Source organism: Micromys minutus (genome assembly GCF_963924665.1).
Source record: "Micromys minutus genome assembly, chromosome: 31".
NCBI lineage: Eukaryota > Metazoa > Chordata > Mammalia > Rodentia > Muridae > Micromys > Micromys minutus.
Genome location: NC_137966.1, coordinates 1,423,016 through 1,446,922, shown reverse-complemented (window position 1 = coordinate 1,446,922; position 23,907 = coordinate 1,423,016). Strand labels below are relative to the sequence as shown.

Below are 23,907 nucleotides of genomic sequence, written 5' to 3'. Positions count from 1 at the left end.
GAGTCCTTTACAATGACCCTTCCTCCTTCCGTGTCTCCTGCAGTTGATAACTCCTCATGCCATCCGTGTTCAGACACCTCCTCGGCACATCCCTGGTGTTGTGGAAGTTACACTGTCCTACAAGTCCAAGCAGTTCTGCAAAGGGACACCAGGCAGATTCATCTATACAGGTAAGCATGCCTGCAGACGGTAACCACGGAGCTCTGTTGACTCCATTCCTACAAATACAGGACCAAAGAAATTGCTTTGATTATTATCACTAAGAGCTTATGGGGATGTAATGGTTTTGCATGTTGAAATAATTGGTTGCCCACTGAGAGAAATAACATGAAAAGTAGTAGAGAGCAAGGCAGTACTAGACAGGACCAAGGTGTCTCTCTAGTAGATTGGCCAGCTTGTTGAAGTTTGCTTTATGGAGCATGGTTGAACTTTGCAGAACAGTTTCTTCTATCCTGCCACAGCATTTGAATCAAACACATTTGCTAGTTTTCATAGTTTATTCTGGGTCACTGCCTTCTGCCCCAGTAAGCTGCATTTTGTCTGCTTCTCCAACAGCATTGGCACAGGGACCTGCCTTGTGGTAAGCAGCTAGGGTTACGGGGTGCATCTGAAATCCCTCCTACCAGGCACAGCCAATCAGGCAGGACCTGATCCAGCAGGATGTGGCAATATATATAATATGTAATAGGCTAGGCAAAGCAAACACCCGGGGATCTCTTCAAACTCAGCATCCACTATGGAAGTGGGTAGGCAGACTCTTTGTTTTTTACACGCTCAAAAGTGAGGTGTAGGCTGATGTCAGGGACCTTAGGTGGATTGGTAAATTTGAGGGCCCTTGGCTTCACATCGCCTGGCTATCTCCATCCGTGAGTCAAAGCTTTTCTTCTTCATTGAGTATTGAGGGTCCACTTCCGCTAGGCCTCTCCATGTAGGTGGGAAGTTGTTTTCACACAGAGGAGTCTGGAGCACAGAAGAAACAGTTCTGTTAGCACATCCTAATTAAACCATATAATCCAATAGGCCGGTTTCATTTTTGTTCAAACATTGTACTGTAAAGCATCTTCCCCCATAATTTTATACTATGAAGCAAACCAAGCTTGCTTTATAGTCTCTCTCTCTCTCTCTCTCTCTCTCTCTCTCTCTCTCTCTCTCTCTCTCTATCTATCTATCTATCTATCTCTCTCACACACACAATGACAACCCACCACAGACAGACAGACAAACAAATAAGCATAAAACCAAGTTAATATATTTTGACCCTCGGAAATGCCTCCCAGCCCTTTAAACAAAATACAGGGTTGGTGCCTGCCTGCCGATTAGTTTTAGTTAATTGAAAATTATAGGATTGACCCAAGAGGAAAATTTTGTTTGCACTCCAATCACTTTTACAAATTAAGGAAAATTACCACAATTTTGTTTAGCTCAGGTTTCACACTGAGTTCACGAAATTAGCTCAGCCATCCCAACAAAGTCAGCACTTTGTTAGTGAGCGCTTGAAAAAAAAAAGTCTATCTGGAGTTTTGTGGTGTATACAAACGAAGCATAGAGAAAGCTATGATGCTTTGTAGAAGTGGGCCAAGTGTTTTTAATTAGGCTCATTGGTTCAGCATAAGTTTTGAAGAACAATCAAAATAGCGGATTAGCTGTTTCTTTCAAATCTAGGGTTTCTTGCCATTCATTTTTCCCATGAGAACTTCCAGATAGCACTGTAAGTTTTTCTTTCTTTTCTTTCTTTTTTCTTTCTTCTCTTTGTTTTTTTAAACAAGCCTCATTATGGGCTCACAGGAAAAGGACCAATTGAGAGTTCTGATACTGTAACATTCCCCACCGTCATTCCGAGGGGACGGGAGTTTTTCACTGTGTCCCTTGCTGGACTTGCTGTTCTGGAACATATTACAAAACCACAGAGGCCAAATGTTTTCTCTGAGGAGTTTGGAGTTTTTGGCCGAAAACATTTAGGCCTCGCTGGTTGCTTATTTACTCTGCTATTAAGAACAAGAAAAAGAAGAGAAGAAAGCGAAAATGTTAGTAGGGTGGGAGGCACCAGAAACAGTCAGCCATGGCTTCCCCTATGGTGGCAACGTCCTTGCTCATTAATGAGTCCCTTTTGTGGTCAAGTCTCATTTAGAAGAAATTATTGGTAATCAGTGTTCAGTAAAATATACCCTAGAGTCACCTGGTCATAAATTTTGTTTTTAAATCACTACCATTACATAAATTCTCAAACAAAACTTAACAAAGTACTCTCTCCCCTGAAAAAAAAACCAAAAAAATCCTAGGGGATTGACTGAACCACCATTACTTAGGATTTTTTTTTAAAACATTCAAAAATTGCTACCAGTTTAAGAAATCACATCCTGGGAAATCCGTATCGTATCCTGGGAAATCCATATTGCAGTGGAATTAAGAGCAAAGATTAAAAAAAAAAAACCAAAATATAGCAGATCTGTAGGCTAAGGGAAGGAATTCTGGAGGAATGTGTGTTGATGTGTTCATTTGTGGGAATCTGAAGAAAAGAGGAAAGAATTCATGCCTTCATCTGTGGGCGACCGACAAGAAGATGCCATTCGTAAAGTATCCTAGGAAGAAATCTAGCCTCTTCTTGTGTTAGAAAAATAAAAATTGAAAGAAATGAGGACAAAGACTTCTTGGCTATTTATAGTTACAGTGATGTCATGTGGCTTTAACTAGGGAACTTGGGAGTCTCCTGATCACTGGCATGTGGCTTGTCCTTGTGATAAGTCCTTAGTCATGGTGAGCCTCCCAGTTCCTGGGGCTTATACAGGTTACCTCTCTGCTTGTTGCTCTTTACAAGTGAAGGTGTAGGGAAGGGGTCTCAGTGCCTGTATGTTCTTTGTATCCAAACAACTGCTTAGGCCATTGTGCTGGTGCCAGGCCCCTCTCCCGCCCATTCCCAGAAGTTCACACTTCATCTTTAACACCCGTACCACTTCAAGATGTGAGGCTTGCCTTTCTGGACTGGCAAACTAATCTTGTTTCTTAATGGAATGTCACTGGAATTTTTTCCCTTAAAAAGAAACGAGAGAATATCACAGAACTGAAGAATAACACACCAATTAAGGCCCTCCCACTGTTTTCAGAGTGTTTCGGAGAGAGTTTATGGATATAGGAATGTAAAAGTCTCTAAAAACCTACTTTAAGCAAAACCAGAAAAATAAAACCATAAGGGAACACCCTGGTCTAGTCGATACAAATAGACCCACTGTTTGGAGAAAGTAGTTCGACGAATTTCTTGAGGATGCTGAATGCAACTCTGCATCCCTGGTCCTCAGACTCCAGTGTTCCTAGTCATTAGATACATGATATTCTTACGTTTGCCCAGTCAGTCATGGGGAAGACTGAGTCCTGATTTAAACAGAACACAGAAGCTCAACAGCACTGGGCATATCAAACTTTATTGTGTTTCCTTATTCTTTTGCAAATGTGAGGACAGGGCTGCCTTATATTTCACGTTTCTAAATAAAAGAAATTAAAACCCCATCTCATCATAGGATCGTTTTCGGAGTCTGACGATCTTGTATCTGGTCATTCAGTCCAGGTAGACAAAATACAAGATCACACGACTCACCAGATTTCACTGGCCATATAGGGTTTCCCCAACATCTTCATGCACCCCCTTTGTTTGTATGTTTTATTTTAACAGCTATCCAGTCTCTAAATGAGCTACTTCCTGTAAGAGCATGGTCATTCCTGCTAAGGCTTCAGTGAATTTGGATGCTAATAAAAGTTCCTTAGGAGCTGTTTAGCTGTTTCTTTAAAATTCTTAGAGTTGGGTTTTCTAATAACAAGAGGCTACATCTGAAGTTAGCACTTGGCTTTCATGCTGGTAATTTTTTCATGGGAAAGGGTTTCCGTGCCCAGGTAAAAATTAATCAATCAAAAAGGACCACAGGATGATTGATACACAACCAATTTACCCCATGTATTTGGGGCTGTACTTAAAGTCATATCCCTTTCCCATAGGTTAGGAAGAGCCCTGAGGCAGCCCAACTGGTTGGCTGGTTAAGCAACCTATCAGAACCTTTCTACCAACTGCTGTCCCATTCTAACCGTGCTCACCTTCCTGTAGCCCCTGTAAGAGCCAATCCAAATCGAGTATTGACTGAGGAATGAAACTACTTCCTGTTTGTACTTCTCATCCCTGGCAATGCAGAGCATGTTGTTCTGCCCGTAGCATGGGCCTTGCGGGCAAATATTCTCTATAGCTCTCCATGACTCTTAATTTCCTTTTTATTTTTCTTTCCTGATCATACTTGTTGTAACCCTCCTCTCTCTCTCCCCCCCACCTTTCCCTCCTCTTTTCTATCTGTTTCCCAGAGCAGCTTAGGGATTGGGTACTTCCATTTAAGCTTGTGGCTATAGATTGAACTCACAGCTCTGCCATTTACCGGAGAAGCTATTCCTGCGATCTTCATATCCTTACGACGCTGAGCCACAGTCAGCTCATTTTCACAAGAAAGAAAGGATAACTTGCTAGGGTTGTTTTTAGAATCAGAAATGTGTAACATCTAGAAAGAAGCCAGGTTCTAACGTTGGCAGTAATCTCTGGCTATTGTCTTTAGTCATTCATTCTTTTTAAAACATCATTGTTTTCTGTGTATGAGGTGTTGCCTTCATGTGTCTATGTGCACCATGTGCACACTTAGTGCCAATGGAGTACAGGCAAGGACATCAGATCTTTTGGAGCTGGACTTACAGATAGGTTGCAATCTGCCATGTGGATGCTGGGTGCGGAACCTAGAAGAACACAGAATTTCTGAACTGCTGAGCGGTTGCCGAAACCACACCCATCATTTTTGAGTCCCCTTTATAGAACAGGTATTTCATATCTTGTTTACCACCATCCTCATCTTCCCAGAAATCTACGATATGCCTTTAAAGAGTCTTTAGTAACAGTATCATAGGCACCAGTACATTGACATAACAACAAATAGAAAAAAAACAAACAAATATCCAAACATAGAATGTATGGATAATTATGGGAACAAGAGACATATCTAAACAATTATTCCACTTTCTGTGGTCACAACAAAATAACCTAGACTGAGTGCTTGTAAAGAAAATAGGATTATTTAACTCACAGTTTTGAAGGTTGAAAGTCTAAGACCAGATGGTCCGTCCCATCTTTCTGGCCTCTGGATAGGAAGGACCTCATGGGCTGCCTCATATCACGGTGGATGGTGCTGTGGAATAGGTGTAGGTGAGGGTGGTCACATGGGGAGACGGAAGGCGGGGGGGATTGAGGTTTGTACTCTCCATAACCACCCACTCTCACAAAAACTGAGCAGGAGTCTATACAAGGAGTACATTCATTCCTTCTGAGGTTGGCACAGCCAATAGCCTAATTAAATTAATCACATTTCTTTAGGCTCTACCTTTTTAATGCTGCCACATTGGGCACCCAGCATCTAGAGCATAGACTCTTGGAGGCCAGACCATGGTTTGGATAGGAAATATTTTGATTATCAGTCTTGATTTGGAACTTCTTTGGTACTGATTTTCTTCCTCTTTCTTTCTTTCTTTCTTTCTTTCTTTCTTTCTTTCTTTCTTTCTTTCTTTCTTTCTTTCTTTAAAATACATGTATTTGCTCCTGTTTTTCATCTGCAAATTCCTCCTCTCTTCAGGACACAGTAACATAGGCATAGCCCATCACCAACTTCCCTCAGAGGGTATCTGCTAGAGTCATCTTCAACTCCAGGTTCAAGACCTTTCAGCTCCTGCAGAGCTTTTCATACAAAATGAAAGCTACCACCATGGGGCCAACAAAATAACTTTCTTTAAGTGGGAGGCAGAGCATTAGAACCCAATGAATCTCCTGGTCTTCTGGTTTTTCATGTGTGAATTCATTGCTGCCTGAATCTCCTACAAATCTACCATCTTGTCATTAAGCTGTAGGAACTGTCCCCTTTGGCTCACTACATATAAGCTACCACATAACCTCTTTGCCTTGTCATTCATAGCCCACACAGCTTTTCCATGTGTTTCCTCAACTCCTTACAATGCCTCCAATTCATTTTACATTTACCTGGGGCTTCACACTTGCCTTATGTACGAGCACATGCAAGAGTTAGGTACAGTTCTAATTCTGTTCCTCTGACTGTACTCTTACCACTGCAGGGGAGTGACTAGCACTGTCCGAGACCAAGGTCTGCAGTATAGCTCAGGTTCTACACTTACCTTACTGAGAAACCTAAGAATCCTAGTGCACTAGACTCATCTTTTTTTCTTTGTAAATGAACTATTTGGAGCAGGGTAACTTTGGTATTCCCCACAGCTGATCTTAATTGATAGGAGAATTTCTGACATTCCATCTCTCTTGTGCCAAGCAAGCAATTGGACCACTCCCTCATCAAAGCTTCCCTTTGCTCATGGCTCTTTTCCTCTATTGCTTGTGAATAGAACAGAAATGGAAACAGACCCACTAACCTGATAGAGAGAGCGAGAGAGATAGCCTTTCTCAGTCTTACATGGCTTTGTAAGCAGTGCTGAAACAACTTGACTTAGTATTTGGTGAGGTTTTGATAGGCGTTCCCTGATAATTGATTAATATATTGCCCAGGATCAATGGGTCCTCATTGATTGCTGTAATCTGGATGACACGGGCTGTAAATACAATCTGTTAATTAAGAATCTATCCCTCTGCCCTTGACATTTTCATGCATAGAATACAATAGTTGGGGTTTCTGAAAAGGGAAAAATGGGTTTATATCTGTGGAATAAATAGTTTTCATTTCCTCACCTATAAAATTGAAGACATTTTAATGGTATTTGTGTTTAAAGAGTAAATAGGTCAGGCAGGTAATGTAGTTCTTATGGTGCCTGCTCGAGTAGGAGTGTTGTCTAAAAATAAACTCAGAATGTAAAGAGCAAACAGTAAGAATGTTGTTTCTATTTAAAAGAAAAACCCAAAGCACTGGTCATTTGAGCCTTTTTTGATTAACAGTACTTGCATTTCAGCTTTCTCTGAAATGCGGACATTGTTTCTTCCTAGACTGGAGTTGGACTCACAATATCTGGGTTCAGTTATGATTTTCTCCACTTCCTACATTTATTTATTACAAGAATGTTCATAGATCCCTTATTTTATTCTAGGTGTTCTAAACCAATTCTAGGCATTGCACTAAAACATAGTTGAGTCAAAGCAGACAGGGTCCCTGTTTTCATTGATCTAATATGTTTTCATTGAGCTAATACAAATGTTCTTAAATCTGCTACATTAAACCTGGGAAATACACCCCTCCTGCAAATAAGAACAAGGTTTCAGATTAAAAATAGGAACCCTGATAAATCAGAGATAGTTCCCTAATAAAAAAAGATATATATGAGCTGAGACTTTAAGCATGACCAAGCATCAACACAGGGATTGGTTGCAGGGTGGTAGGCTTCTGGGAATAGAGAATTATCCAGAGATAGAGTGTTTAAGAAGGACACTGAATGCAAGCCACAAGGAACCAAGGGTAGTTCCAGATTTCCTGAAATGGCAGTTGGCCGTGAGATTTTTACTTTTTGAGAACCCCTAGGAGGAGGGACTGAAGACCAGGATAGGAGGTGGAAGTCTTCTTCAAAGGTTTTTGAAGTCACCAAGGAAAGCTGTCTGGCAGCTTGGCTTTAGGTGATTACCAGAGGAGATGGGATGCAGGAGATGATTCAGGAACTGAAGAGTGGAAAGATAGGGTGGGTGTGAAGTGAGGAAGACCAGAGGACTTAAATCGAGCATACTTTCTTTTTTCCCCCCAAGCTTATGGTGGGGCTCTGATTAGGCTGTGTTTCCCACGGGTCTTGTAAAATTCAGTGAAAGGGTGAGTCCAAAGATGCTTTGCACAGGGTGATATCCTACAGACTTGTTCATTGTGAAAAAACACAGGCCTAGTAGCCATTACCAAAGAACGGAGAGTAGGAGGCTTCCTTGCTGCTGCTGCTTGCTGTCCACCTCCTTCTCCTCATCTTTCCCTCCCCCACCCTCTCTAAATCAGATGGTTTTCACTTCAGATTCAGCTGCAAGAGAGTGTAATAGACACCCTCCTTGTGCCTCACCATCCGTGCCGTCCTGAATAGGAGAGACTCAACTAGAAAGAAAGATTGGAGATGGTTGCTGGTCATCTAAAAAGGAAAAGATTCAGTGTAGAAAGAATGTTTATTCCCTTTGTTTTGGTACGAAGAGTAAACCCCAACCCTCTTCCCCACCAAAGGGAGGATTTATTTTCACAAAATGTGATTTCCCCCTCTCTGATCTTATATGTGTTGGTAATTCAGAATCTGCTGGCATCTGTACAGTTAAACCCTGTGGGTACCATAATGGGAACAGCAACTACCATCTGTAAAAGTAACCATTGTACTTCAGTGACATCTATGAAATGAAAGCTGTTTCTTCAAAGAATAAAGCCAGTCCGAAGGAAGCACATTATTTTGCATATTTTATGTATATACTTTCCAAGAAATATGACCCTTATTTCCTATTTGGAGTGGAGAGTAATCAGGACATGAGTAGCTAGTGTAACGGGATCATTAAAAGGAATATTTTCCCTGACATTAGAGGTCTAAATGGCCACTAGGCCTCATATACAACCTTGGCTTTTTCCTGTCTCCTCAGAGTTAATAAGTGATAAGGCTAGTAGAGAGATAAATCACAGAAATCCCTGTCCAAAGAAAACATATTGACTATAGCCAAGCAAATAACAGACCATAACCAACGGTCCCATTCATCATTCATGTAATAGGGACATGAAGTATTTCCTACCCACAAAACCGTATAGAAAGAAAAGGCAGACAGGCCTGAGCATGGATCTGAGGCATGCGATTTGGTTATTAAAGGACATGAACTATTTGTCACATGGCTTCAATCTTTAAGATGTGTTGCCATTTCTAAACTATAAATTGCTGGTAAAGGATTAGAGAGCTATTAACAGTGAACGCAGGAACTGCGCTTCCTATGGATTCTCAGTCTATAATGCAACATGAGAAGGCCTTGGTTGCTAATCTTTTTAGTGTGATATAACATGATTTGGTTTTCAAAGCCAATAAAGCATTCGGCTGGAAGTATTCAAGGTTGCTTTTTTATTTTAATTTTAATTTTTTTCAAACTTAGAATAGTGATAAATTAACCCTTCAGCTTTTAACGTATCTATCTGGAAATTTCTCCTAAGATACTGGGATGGGTGGGGGAAAGGGCAACTTTATTTCTTTTTGTCTTTTCATAAGATTTATTCCCACTGCTCACAGAGGACTATTTTCTGTTCTGCTTTTCCATGTTTGCAGTGCTGATCCCTGTTCATTGTTCAAGCTAACGACAGAAGCATTAAACCTTGTTTTTCTTTATTGCAAAACACTACATGCTTATGTTCGATAATTTAGGAAGCATCAGTTAAAAGTATGTAAACTAATATTGAAATTGACCACATTCCTACCAGCATTTTAAGCATAAACACTCTATAAAAGTGAGCCAGTAATATTATTTTAATGACATAGATCTTGTTGTCTGTTTTCCTAAGAATGTCTACCTCATTCCAAAAATATCTTACATAACAGTAAGTGAGATTTGTTTTGTTTTGTCATTTAGCAATACATCAGAAAGACTACAGCATTAGAAATTTAAAACAATTTCTAATCTTTGATAATCATTTCACACATCACTGAAACTTTATAAGATAAATATGAATCTCTATTAGAAACATCCTGATCTTCCTATTAAAGGTAGACAGCTTGAATTTGTGTTCTGGTCTGGTTTTGGAAAATCTACAGCACAAGATCAATAGTCCTACACTTTGGCAGGGGTGTGGGCAGGGAATGTCAAGATGCTGAGATTGACGCATTCACTGGATTCATCAATGAATGTATGTGCTTCAAGAACCCACTGTCCCTGGAGGTCAGGACTAGCTCCCCAAAACATGCACTTACAAAATGAAGCTTCTTGTGTAAAACCTGGATAACCTTCAGGATCAAGGAATTCTAGCCACTGGACTTGGCTACGTCAAATAGGGCAATGCTTTTGGAAGAGTAAGTAGGAGTCACCTGAACCCTTCATCTTGCAATATCTGTCCAGACAGGTTGAGGGAGGTTCCTCCTACCATTCCCCTAGGAAGCTCCAGCATCCTCAAGCAGATTGGAGAGCTCTTCTTTTGTTCACTCCTTTCCCACACTCCCAGGGTGTTTGCTTTCATCCAATTGGTTCTTTCATATTCCACATTCCCCCATTAACTTTTCCTTATTAGTTAAATCTTCTTTCTACGACATTGACCTGTCCAACACACCTTCCCATCCTACCCCCTAAAGTCTGCATTCCTCAGGCTCCATTCTTAACCCACTTACAAGCCAAGGAAATTGGTAGAGGTGAGGTAATTCCTTAGGTTGTTGTTTTTTGGTTGTTGTTGTTTTGTTCAGACTAGTAGGTAGAGAAGGGATTCAGACCCCACTGAGGGTCATAGGCTCAGCGTTAAGGAAATTCCTGAGGAACTTACTTAACCTTGTCAATATGTGCAGTCCCCAGTCCCCTGAAATCAGGCTGCTGAGAAGGGAAAGACATTGCCGTTTGTATAAAATGTGCGCCTTAAATATTTTAAGTAATTTATATCACTATGAACACAGTGCAATTTCATATAGATAATTTGGAATTACAGAAAAATGAATATCATCACCCTTCATCCCGCCCCTTTGAGATAATCACTGTTAGTATACATATATTTTTGAGTGCTATTATTTTTCTATGTGGACGTAAGTGTTTTATCAGAAATAATAAGATTTTTGTAATTTTTATATCCTGTTTTATAGTATAAGTCTCAAAACAAAAAGGTCTCCTGTAAGTTCTAGTTTCCCTTGAATATATTTTAGTGGGTATATTGTAGTCAATTTTATGGCTGAGCCATTATTTCCTTAATCATTCTCCTATCATTAGAGAGCACACTTGTTGTTTTTGATAGAACTTTGACATAATATTTTCTTGATGTCAGTATGATACTGAATATAAAGTGCTTTCTACTTTCCCAGTGAAAATTTACATGTATGAGATTTACCAATTCCACTATGATGAAGCGTGTTTATGGATATAACCTATCCTGATTTTAGGATTTCTATTATCTATGGGACCTTTGCCATTGTTATTTTAAATAAAAAAGTGAAAGCCATTTGTTGTTGAAAATAATAGGTTTCAGAAACAGATACATTAGCCCATGCCCATAATCTCTGGGCTTTGAAGACTAAAACAATAAGATTGAAGCACAAGGCCAGCCTGGGCTACATAGCACAACCCTATCTGAAGGGAAAAGAAGGATATATAATGCATTTTATAATTATATAATACACTGTTTCCGTTTGTCCCTCTCCATACTGATCCTCTCCATCTTCCCTGATTGTTCCTCTTCTACTTTTGAAGAGAGAGAGAGAGAGAGAGAGAGAGAGAGAGAGAGAGAGAGAGAGAGAGAAAGACAGACAGACAGACAGACAGACAGACAGACAGAGGAAGGAAACTGTGAAGAGGGTGTGCGAGTCCATGAGATTATTTCAGTCTTCATGCTGTTCCGTCATTGTCACTGGGGACAGCCATTTTTTCTGAGTCTGTGCACTGTGTCACCACTGGAAGCTTAATCCCTGAACAAGCAGCCATTTGATATTTTTTGAATTTCTAAACATAAGCCATCTCATCAGTGCATTCAAACAGCTGTCCAAGGGCATTATTTGGCTATGGCTGTAGCTCAGTGGTAGAGAGCATGCCTAGCATTCAGAAGGACCCAGGTTTGATTACTGGCACCATAAAACAGATCAGTCAGCCAACAAAATAAAATTAGAAGAAGAAATTTTGTAACTAACTAAAGGAGCAAGTTTCATAGAAATGGCTATTAAAGGTATATTAATTTCCTAGTTCTTGTCATGGCTGACTTCCATGTGGCATTTCATGCACTTGCTTAAAGATAATGTATTTAAGCAATATGCTTCAAGTATATAGTGAAGGTATGTTTTTTGAAGGAGGATTCACATCTTTTTATTAACTTCAGTTCATTAGTATTGTTTCCCTTTGTTGGATCATCTGCTATATGCAATTCTGGTCATGAACTGAGTGGTCTAAACCACATCTTATTTCCAGTGTTTTTCAACCTGAATAAGGCCTGTACTCCCTCTTCTGTGGGCCCCATTATTCAGGGCATTAAAAGTGACGGTGGTTACCATGTACTAGTATAAAGCTCAAGACTTTCTATACCATCTCTTTGTGGTGAGAGACAGCACAGGGGCTGGGAATTCCTAAATCATGAGCAGAAACAACAGAAAAGCACACTTCCCTTTTTGCCTCTGACTCTTTGACCTCACATATATAACCATGTATCTTCTTCCTGTTCACTTCAGTCATGGTTAACTTCACATCATGGTGGAAGGGCTGAGCTCCCTGGGATTAGCTCCAGCAGTTAGTGTCAGGAAGCACTGACTCCCAGTCAGTCTGGAGTTAATTTAGATCTTTGTTTAATGTCACAAAGACTTTTATATTTAAGTATCAATACAGAGAATGACCTCTGCTGTTGTTAAACACACACCACCCCTCTTCCTTAACTTCTGACTGACTTTTAGAAGAGCTTCAAATGCCAGGTTGTCTTCTTCAAGGTCTGAGAGGTCTGTGTGAGTGGCTGTCAGCTGTCTTAGGGATGCTTTTAGGTCTTGTACCTTGAGACTTGATGAAGATGGTAAAAATGCACCGTGTCTTGCCCTACTTTGTTCAGAAGGTTTTAGGGAACCATTGAAACTCTTAGAGCTTTCATATAATAGAATTACTAACAAGAAAGAAAAACAAATGTCCTTGGACTTGTCAGGACTTGTCAAGGACCAAAGAACAGGCTTAGTCACTGAAGCCCTGTGTGTCTTAGCTCTCTTCATCTTAAGTGGGTTAAGAGATATAAACAGATTTAAACACAGAGCCATAATTAAGCATTCCTCATTCTCCCTTTCTTTCTTTCTTTCTTTCTTTCTTTCTTTCTTTCTTTCTTTCTTTCTTTCTTTCTTTCTTTCTTCTTTCTTTCTTTCTTTCTTTCTCTTTCTTTCTTTCTTTCTTTTCTTCTTCTTCTTCTTCTTCTTCTTCTTCTTCTTCTTCTTCTTCTTCTTCTTTTTTACATTTAAGGTAGAAAAGAGGAAGCTTTTTTTTAAAGCTTTGTTTTAAATCTAAAGAAGCAAGTTTTAGGAAGAAACAAAGTGACTCCTTCACTGGGCTTTAAGTCACCCAATGATGGACTTGATATTGGATCTATATCTTCCCAAGTTGATTGCTGTTCACTGGCTCAGATTTACACTCACACAACTGACTTTCACTTTCTGTGTTACCATTGGCTTTGAATATAACACACTAATTAGAAAGAAGTTTCTAGATTCTCGGGCAACTTCCCCAAGTATGGACCCTTTGGCTACAGCTTGTGTTTTGATCTTAGTGTTATCACTTCTGCCAACTAATGTGACCCTGGTGGTCTGTGTGTGGGCAGCTCCTGCCTCTCAATGGCATATAAACTCCAGGAAGGAGGTTCTCATCTCTGACTCACTTCCAGAAACTCAAGGCCTAGCACAGACAGAGTATTAAGCAAATCAGTGAAAGGATGAAGACATGAAGGGAAAGTGAAAATGTAGATATACTATGGAAAGTAAGCCTACAAGATGACCCAGGTGGCCAAGTGGCTGAGTACTTGAGAGAGGACATGAACTAGGCTTATGGACATTACGATAGAGTCACTCTGCTGGATGTTTTTTCTGTCCCACACCCTTTTCTCTTGCCTGTCAGCTGTGAACTTATCCTGGCATCATGCACGCTCCGAAGAGTAGACTTATTTGGTTATTAAGAAACTGGTCCAATATCTTGACACTTTTCTAATCAATTCGAGACACCTGTTTCCTCATCTTCAAAACAAGGGCATAACAAAGCTGTTGTACTCATGAACTTACTGTGGCTTGTGGTTAGCATCACAAGATGCGTATGAAGGTCCATCAACATTTCATCATGAATGGGGGAGGGCATCTGTGAATCCCACTCCTGCCCGAGACTATTATCATTTAGAAGAGGAAGAGTCATTTTATTTCTTTATTTTTAGTAATGTAGTCACTGATGAGTTGTTCTTGCTCTGTTGAATCACCTCCCCACTCACACTTGGGCAAGTATCTAATTATCCTGATGGACCATACTTAAAGGGGAGACATGAACACAGGAGAAATAACATGCTGAAAAGGATGCCGGTATGAGAGCAGGTGTGGAGGAGGGAGTAGATTGTGGGGTGAAAACGGTAAAAAAAAAAAATCATAACATAAATATAGGACAGTGTCAAACAATAAAACAATACATTTTTTTAAAAAAGAGTCTACAAGAACACACTTCAGTAAACCTGAGTTCTAGAGGTGGAACGCTCCCCAGAGACCTGGTACCATCCTGGTACTTTGCAATAGAAAGCATCTGAGACACAGAGTAGGGAAAACCCCTCCCAAACTCATACAGGATTGATCTCCATATGGAAGCAAAGCAAATTATATACAACTTGGATTGCTGTTTTGTCAATGGATCCTTAAACATTCAAAGAGTTCAAGTCATCAGTTTACTGAATGCACATGTGACTCATTCAAACACTACCACTAAGGCTATTAAACAGCTGCTCTTTACTATTTTATGCATTTAAGCATATCAACCTTTGAGCAAACTGTAAGGAAGAGCTTGGTCAGAGTCCTGTGAATACTTGATGGGGGGGGCTTTCGATATGTGATATGTGAGGAAAAGATGTTATTGATTGGCCCATTCTAATCCATTTCCATCCTTCTCTTTTGACTGACAAGCAGAAGGGGGACTTATCTTCACCCTTTGGTAAATCAAAGCTCTATGGAAGAACCAAGTGCCATTTTCATTGTGGGTGAAACTCCAGCCAAAGGTGTTTCTTTCACCCTGACATCATAGATGTATGTCCCATGCATCCTGCTTGGACAAAAGGGTCACTTTGTCAACTCCTATTCAGGGAGGGTTTTGAGGGAATCTTCCTGAGCTTTCCATCCCTGCTGTGTTCTCCTAATCAAAGGCCCACAAAGACTAGTGGTATTCCTACTGGGCCACAGCCCCTATGTACCCTCCATCTTACCATTAAGTCTCTGTCTCCCACTTGTCATCAAGGAGATCAGAAGCCATAGCCTTTGTTGTGTGTAGTGGTCTTCATGGACTCAGAGGCAGAGTCATGGTGCTGATGAGAAAAATGTTTGAGGATGATGATAATTAGACCCAAGATGTAAACCATCACTGGATGAGATTCCTGTTCATGTGAGCTCAGTGGGTTGTTCCTGTTATTTCTGAATGTCCAGGTAACAAGTGGGAGGCTGATTATGAATGAGGCTATGTCCCTTTGGTTGGCTTTGCTGCAGTTAGTGGTAAGGATGGCATTACTTTATCAGTTGCAGATCCCAAAGGCATTAAATCAAACAAAAGAAAAAAATGCCCAATAACCAAGATTATACAAGAGATTTTCAATTTTTGTTTTAAACTTTATTAGAGGCTCCCACTAGAATGCAAATAAAAGAAAATATTATTTAAGGAAATTGCATTCAATTGTTGGTAGAAAGCAAAAACAATGACCAGTTGTCCACCGATGCTCAGTGTAATGAGTAAAATGTAAAATATATTCCTTCCAATTTCCCAACAGCAGCTAATTAAGGGTAGCTCATTTAAAAACAGACCTAATTTAATTCACTAATATAAGTGTTCAATTAAAGTTGTTCCCACTGCTTTCTTCTCGGAATGCCTCTTCCTACACTTACATATGATGCATTCATAGTATGGAGTCTTCTAAGGGTTCAAGTGGTAATGAAAGTGCTCTCAAGACTTCATAATTGCCCAAATTAAATAATATGCATGTAAATGGAGGTTCGAGTGTAAATGTGCTCCCTGCGATGCTGTAAGAAAATGAGACCCTATATCCCAAGGTTCCTCAGCCAATCCAAATGAAGTCCTTATCATTTTCCTCTATACCACTCAGAGTAGTTTATGACGTTATTAAATACGTGTTACAAGAAGTACATTGTTGTTTAAGACTCATTGATTTAAGCAGAACTGTTCTTATAAAGTTCCATAGGCTCTTACATAAAAGAGAAGAGCCCATATAAAATTATGAAGCTTTAACATAACAGCCTATATTATGTCTTCCATTTTTAAAGAACCCACCAAAATTTTTAATAAATTTATTAGAGCAGCTGTTTGTGAGTTCTGGAATGTTGTACCTAATTATACTTACTGAATTTAAGTATCTCTTTAATGGGGGGACCTACAGGTCAACTCACCAGTGTTATGTCCCAGAGCTTTCTGCCTTTACAATGATCTAACTTTATTCTTATTTTGGGTGGCATTAAAAAGAAACGAAAGCCTACCATTCTGCCTCTTCTTCTGATGGATACAGTGAAGAGTACAGTGCTTATTATAAAGTTAATGTGAATTACCATGTAATTGGTACTGACTGCACTGTAATGATTATTTAGTCACCACTAAGCATTCTCCGCCAAATAACATGCATTATTTCATAGGAGACATAGAATTCACTCATGAACCCAGAACTCGTGGAGGGGAATATATTCTCCATCTCTTCAGTGGACTAGAAACACTGCAGATGTTCACATCTAAATACTCAGGCTTGGAGTAAGCCAACAGCAGACTATGATGGGGGTGGGTGGGGTTATCTGATTTGATTTGCTGATGGTTAAACACTTAGCGGCAAACAGCTCTAGGAACCCATTAAATCTCTCCAAGGTGCACAGAAGGATCTCTTTTGTGAGATGATTTAAGGGAATTGCATTGGCCCTGGAATTGGAGGGAGAACGAAAGCATTAGGGATGAAATTTCAGATGTACAGTGCTGATCACCCCTCCCCCCTTTTCATTCCCCCCCCAACTTTGTGCTGTTGGGCGGCTGCTGTTTTATGGGATGGGTGTGCACTTCTGTTTTGCAAGCCCAGGGTTATGCTAAACTTTTCTCTGTGAAAATGCCTCCCCCGTTGGCTATTGATTATGATGGTGCTTTTTAAACGAGGCCTTGTGTCTAAAAGAGTAACACAAAAACAAAAACAAAAAAACCATGTCAGGACATTCTGTCCCTCTCAGATATTGCATCTTATTTAGTGTACCGGAATTCCCAGTTTAAAGTAATGACAAAATTTATGGAGAAACGGATAAAAAAGGTTGTAAAATATCGATTGGGGGAAAATAATAACACAACTCATCTATAATAAGAAGAAAAATGAAGCAATAATTCAGGGGGTATCGAGCGGCTTGCTGCTGGCAAGTATTGATCCGGTCCTTTACGGCATCGGATCGTACCTGAGATTGCACTGAAAAGGGAGAACGGCATTCCTTCGCTCATTAGTTCTCAGATACCATCGCCTTGTTACACAGGTCCTGCAGAGTTGGAATTGTTGCAGCTGGGAGAATAGGACCCGCAGTCATAATAAATAAATAAATAAATAGCTCAGAAATCTATATTGCCTTAAAGCCACTGTGCCTGGCCCTCACACATGGGATCCAGGTTTATCAACTCTTCCTTACCTCGGAGCAGCTAATGACAACTCCTATGCTGTGTGGTTCATTTAGGGCCCAAGGAGGCCTTCATCTTATATAATGGGGTTCTGTGTTTGGAAGGAGTTTCTGTCTCTGCAGAAGGATCCCGCATCTGATGTATTTCTTGTTAAGTTGCTAAACGGTGCATTTATGCTGCTCTGGGCCATGGGAGATGTTGCCTTTTGATTCAGTGGGTCACTGGCTTATGTTTGAGGACACATCCTTTTGAACTAGCTAGGAATATTACTTCTGAGAAGTCTTTGCATATATGTTTGTGTTCATCCATCGTGAACTTGTGGTCTGCAGTAACCATGCGTTTCTAAATTTGTCTTTAGCTTTTAAGGCCTTGACAGACAAATCAACTTGCTGGTGCACAGTCTTGACAGTAACCCTTCAAGAGGAAAACTACACTCTGTAACTCAAGAGTTCTATGTTCTTTCTAAACCATAGAATTACCTGACATGTAGTGTTGAGGGAAATGGTAATGTTTGGGTCTCCCATTTCTTGATTGTTTGAGTTTTGGAGGGAAAGCATGAAATAATATTCCAATTCCAACTCAGTAGAGTCTCTTACAGGTTTGTAAGTGCTCTGCAGGGTGAGACTCTTTCTCTCAGGCCACCTGGAAAGGAAAGGAAGGCATGGCATATGAGCAGAGACTCAGTCAGCTTGGTGAGACCATTTGGAGACCAGAGGCATAGATCTGGTTCTGAGCATGCTGGGAGGCTGGCTCCTCTAAACAGTTTCTTGCATATTACAACTAGTACAGTAGACACTTATATAGCATTCTGAACCAATATCCAATTACTCAGGTCAATAAGCTTTTGTTCCCAAGCCTGCCTGGAGTCTCCTCTAGTGCTGAAGCAATGCTGTCATTTACCCAGAAGCCTCACTCTCCTTGTCCCATCCCCCAGCTGCTCCGTGATCATTATCTAGAAACATGAGCCCCACCAGCTGCCCCTGTTCTCTGCAGATCAAGCTTCCTAAAATTTCAATAAGCATTGATCCATGTCGTTGTACCAAATCCTTGAAACAGTTACTATAACATTTGTTCCTCTGTTTCTGACTCTAAACGGGAGAGGGGGAAGACCTAAATTTTTCAAAGAAGTAGAGGGTGATGGCCGGCATCAATAAAGGTAGATGGAAGGGGATGGATGGAGATGTAGAGAGAATAAGACATCTAACCATCAAGACTAACTCCCCAAATAGCTTTCAATAAAGTACAGAGCACACGTACCCTTTCCTTTCCCACATAGTAAGATTGAAAGTCATCGCTGAGTCCTAAACTGGATATTGAAATCATGAGATGTATGGTACATTTAGCAGAGGCGTTGGTGAAGTGCAGAAGTCATTTTAACTTTGTCTTTTAATTTTAAAGATTTATTGGCTGCAAGGCAAGGGAATATTTATAAGCATCCTTAGGTATTCACAAAACATGTCGTTGCCAAACAGTGTGGAGAACGGAAAGAAATCATCATTACAAAGCCGGATGATTCAGGAAATGTAGCGATAAATACAGGACTGGCAACATATTATCTTAGCCTCTCCCGGCTCCATTTTCTTTTCTTTTCTTTCTTTTCTTTTTTCTTTCTTTCTTTCTTTCTTTCTTTCTTTCTTTTTTTTTTTTTTTTTTTTTTTTTTTTTTTTTTTTTTTTGAGTCATGATTATTGAGTGTGGCACTGCAGGAAGGCTGCTGAGTCTGTTTGGAACTAGAAGAATTTGGGTTTTAAAGTAAGAACCAGTCGTAATGTTTGGCAAGTTCAAATACAATGTGTGGTGTCAAAGTCATCTCAGCTTGAGTAAATATATATCGTATAATTTGCTTCTATCTTTTTCATTTCCTATAATGAAAGGGAAGTGGCAAGCAACAAGAAAGCAATTAATTGCAACAATGGTTGCTTAGCTCCCGTGGAGCCTGAATTAAAAAGAACATTAAGATTGCTTTTCTAATAGCTCATTTTTTTTTTAAACCATTGGGGCCTTATACATGGCAGATGCATCTGAGTTGTTTTACAATACAGCTTTTTTTTTTTTCTCACCTATTGGCAAACAGATTGTCAACGTGAACTTCTGACCATCCAGTTGGTTGTTTACCCCTTGTTATCCAAATTCATGAAGACAAGTGTTATATCATAGTTAATCTGTCAGAAGCCTTCTCTATGAGACAATACTTTTAATTTGAGTCAGGCTGTTTATTGAAAAGGAAACCTAGAGGCTGTCACTGTAATCTCCTGGAATATACTCAGCTCAGAACCTTGCACCAAATAGACATCAAATAAACAAGAAGGTAAGGGGTGACCCTGTGCTCTGTGCTCCTGACTAAAGAAGAGGACATGAAGTTGGGAAGGGTTGAGGGTGGGGAGGTCATTTCTGGGGTAAGAGGGAGAGGGAGAGTTATACTGCATGCTTATAAAAATTCTCCAAGAACTGGTAAAAATATTTACTAGCAAAGGATTTAACTCAATACAAGCAGCAGATATTTCAGGGCTTGAGAAATGGCGGCCTTATCATTAAGGGTTTTACGTCCTTCTCACTCGGTAAAGTGGTTCCCTGACTTTCTGTTTGGTTCACCAACGTATTTCTTCTTGGGGTTATTACGGTGTCTGACCTGGTGCTTGTGGGGTAAGCAGTGTCCCGATGCTCTCTAATGGACAAGGCAATGATCACCGCTGAGACTTTCAAGGCCTTCCTTTTGTACCACACACTGTCAAAAGCATTCGACATGGTTTCAAACATCTCTCAAGAGGCTGTGCGAGACAAGTGCTGCTTCCCTCACCTTAAAAATGGAGGAGCAGAATCAGGGAGAAGTCCTGAGTTTGTTTTAGGTCATAGAATTAGGAAGCGACCAAAACCAGGGTCTGTGCACAGGCCAGCAGGACTCAGAGTTGTGGCTTTTGATCACACAGTACGGCTGTCATTAATCACACACAGCAGTAACAGAAAGGTTGTCTGGGCCTTTGCCATTCATGCATTCATTCATTCATTCAATGTGAATTATTCACACCCCCAAGATGTTGATTAACTGGTGATACTATGTATATGATGGGCATAGTCCCTGCCAGCACAGAACTGGGTTGATTCAGTAGATGAAGACTACATTCACAAAATGAAAGGAGAATTTAAGGGAAGGCCCAAAGAGAACTGAAGTGACACTGTTTTGCCTATTATGAGGTACCCAGATATATTGCACTTTTCTGTTGTGACTATAGGATGCATGTGTAGACCACATGTTTCCAGTAGCCCTGGAAGCCACCAAAGCCCCTTCCTACTTCCAAATTCTTTGAACAGTTGTGTGGTCTTGCCATATGTGTGTGTGTGTGTGTGTGTATGTGTGTGTGTGTGTGTGTGTGTGTATGTGTGGTGGGGGACCTAGCCCATGAAGGGGGGCAGGGTATCAGGAAAGGGCCTACTTTCTCCTTTCAGCACCGTGGTTAGAAGTCATGAGATGGAGGTGACACTAACTTTGTGTTTTATATCTGATGTTTCCATTTCAAATTTCTGGGAATTAGTGCCCATAATGTAAAACATGCCTAAATCTCATTTCCTAAATCTCACATGGCTACCATTGGCAACATTCTGCTTCTCTGTGTGGAGAGGCCTTTTCATCATTTAATTCAATCATTTATTCATTCACCTGTGTCTTTCTTGGCCAAAACTTTAGTAAGGAATAAAGAACATACAGTTGGAAGGTTAGAGTTTGCATGATCGGCACAAAGCCTGCTAACGGATGTTGAAAGGGCCGAATGATGTATGAATAAAAGAGTTAGAAAAACCATTATGTTTTTACTTCAAGAGATTACTTTTAATTGGAAATGTATTCAAGTATAATATTCCAAGTTATTCCTGAAGAATGAGTAAGTCATTCAATAAAGAAAAACAAAACCAAATCAAAACTAATTTGTCTCATCAGGATTTAGTGACTTTATAAAACTAATCCATTGACCTAGAATCTCCCACTTTCATCTGCTTCTGCTTGGGGTCATAGTCAAGATGACTGATTATTCTGGAAGGGGCTCTGTAGCCTATCTTGTAAACAGAACAAAACATATCACACTTGGTCAGAAATGCTGGCCAAATCCTCCTGCTCCAGAGGCTGGGAAAGTTGAGCTGTGGTTGAGATTTGGCTGCAAAGAAACAGTCAAAATAAGAGCTTGAATTTGGGAAGCCCAAGGGAGAGCGGGTGGTATGTACCTACCTTGAGGACACGGGGCTTACTCCAAAACTTATCAAACAAGCTTCTAAGATCTGTCAACTCTTAAAGTGCTAGATGCTTAGCCAACTCAGAAATTTCAGGGATATCTCATTCTTTACACTTCATTTTTGTCAGGAGGAAATATTCCAGATGTTTATCCTCACTATTCAATGTAGAATTTTAGGTGATCTGTTACTAAACCCTGGTTTGACTAGGTATTTGGGTTCACTTCTGCACATGGACTGTGTACCAAAGTCCTTCATAAGTCCTCCCCCACCAACCTCCACAAATCTCTACCCCATCATCTGTCTGCACAGCTGTCCGGAATTGACCTGTTTCTTCCCAAGCATCAAAATGGGTCCCTTACAGGTCTCAGTACTTAAAAAAAAGTTTATAGAGATTTCAAGTTCATCATGTATCTCAAAATCCTCTGAGATCCCTGCCCTTCTCTTTGCTTTTAGCTGTCCAGTTGACTGACCCTAATAATGGTTGACAGTGAACTGAACATCCCCAAAATATAAACAATTCTGTTACTTTTGAGTTTCATTCTTTGCCATTTATTGAATGCAAACATGGGTCAAGCATGGCCACCCAGTGTAAGGGACAGTAAAAATGACACAGAGAGGCGGTGTTGTCGACACAGCACTCTGTGGTGTAAGTCTTTGTAGATGCCTGGAGTTAGATGACTTAGTCTAAGGGTTTAGGAAACCAGACAAATGGAAGGCTGCTTACCATACAGGTTGAGAGTTGAAAGTGGAAAATATTGGGTTGAATCTTATTTTTTTCCCCCGCTTTTTCTCTAATTATTGAGGTCCATCCTCTTTAAATAGTCACTAAGCAGGCTAACAAAACCAATACATTTGTTTATCCAAAGTGTATGTACAATAAGAAATCATGAGAAAAATCACATTCCACCCATTCACCCCCTCATCATTATCTTTGTCAATAAATAAATCTTTTCTTCAGGATTCCAGAAGCCACGGGCTGTAAACCCAAGGTCAATATTTGTATTTGTCCCATCCCCCTTCCCCCTACACCCCCACATGAGGCTTGAGGATACTTGGGGTATGGAAAACCCTGAAGACTGACTCATTGTTGAGTAAAGAAGAGTATTCGAAACTGAAATTCCGTGCATTGAAGTGCATGGAGTCCTCTTTCTTCATTCAGTATCATCCCCACATTTTGGTTTTGTAGAGAGAAATGAGGTGCTGGGAGCAGTGAGTCAAATATTTCCTGCTCCTTGGCAGGTGGTGCTGACATTTTTTTATCTGATGTTATGGGTTTAGAAATGAGCCTAGTGGAAGTGGGTTTAGAGGGCTTTTGTGGAACTCATTTTGAAGGAATACATTGAGAAAAGAATGTTCCATTTAACTACATGTTTCCTTTTTGGTCTGCATAGTAGAGAGTTTCAGACTCTTGATGTCTCTGAGTATTTTGCAACAAGACCTTCCTCTTCTCTTGTCATCAAGAGACTGCATGTCTATAGAAATGCAGATAACTACTGTGGAAAGCCAATGCAGAACTCAATGGAAGTCATTGCCTGAAAGGGAGGGCTAACCTGGCTGCAGGAGGAAGAAAATGGCCTTTCAGCAATACCACATAGTTACTGCCTTACGAATGGGGGAAAGTCAGCTTTTCTGTGTGAACAGAGGAAATTGCCTCATGTTAATTCCTGTGCCTTCAAAAGACATTTGGGATGTGGGACTCCTGCTAGGGTTGCATGCAGTAATATATAAAATATGCTCTTGACCAAGCATTTGCAGTTTTGACTAATGGAATTATTAGCCAATGAGTAATATGTTAAGTTTGCCAAGTCTAAGTTTATAGCTGGACCTTTGGAAGCCAGAACTCTGTGTTCTGATAGTCAGCAGCATTCTATGCTTGCAAGTTCAACCCTGATTAGAAAAAAATTACTAGGGAATTATTACTTTTGATCAGAAGACTTAAGAGTATTGAGTATTTTTGTGTTTGTTTGTCTTACCCAACTACAAATGTTAATGTTTAGGAAGTAGGACATTTGAGAAGGGTTGGTGGTATAATTAAATAACATAACAACTTTGACATAGTTTATTATGTGCATAATTTCTCTTACCAGATATAGGGCACACTAAGTCAGAGTGCAAATTAAGGAGACACCATATCAATATCCAATCCAAGATTCAGCACAC

The 23,907-nt window shown here is 40.1% G+C and overlaps 1 protein-coding gene across 4 annotated transcripts in view; it reads left to right on the top strand.

Annotated features, from left to right (window-relative positions):
* Nucleotides 1-23,907, top strand: part of EBF1 (EBF transcription factor 1) — a 375,979-nt gene that overhangs the window by 297,637 nt on the left and 54,435 nt on the right. For all 4 annotated transcript variants that reach the window (XM_080942375.1, XM_080942374.1, XM_080942376.1 and 1 more), the window contains one exon: nucleotides 44-170. In XM_080942375.1, coding sequence (XP_080798501.1) covers nucleotides 44-170 — 127 coding nt within the window. The remainder of the gene's footprint in view (nucleotides 1-43; nucleotides 171-23,907) is intronic.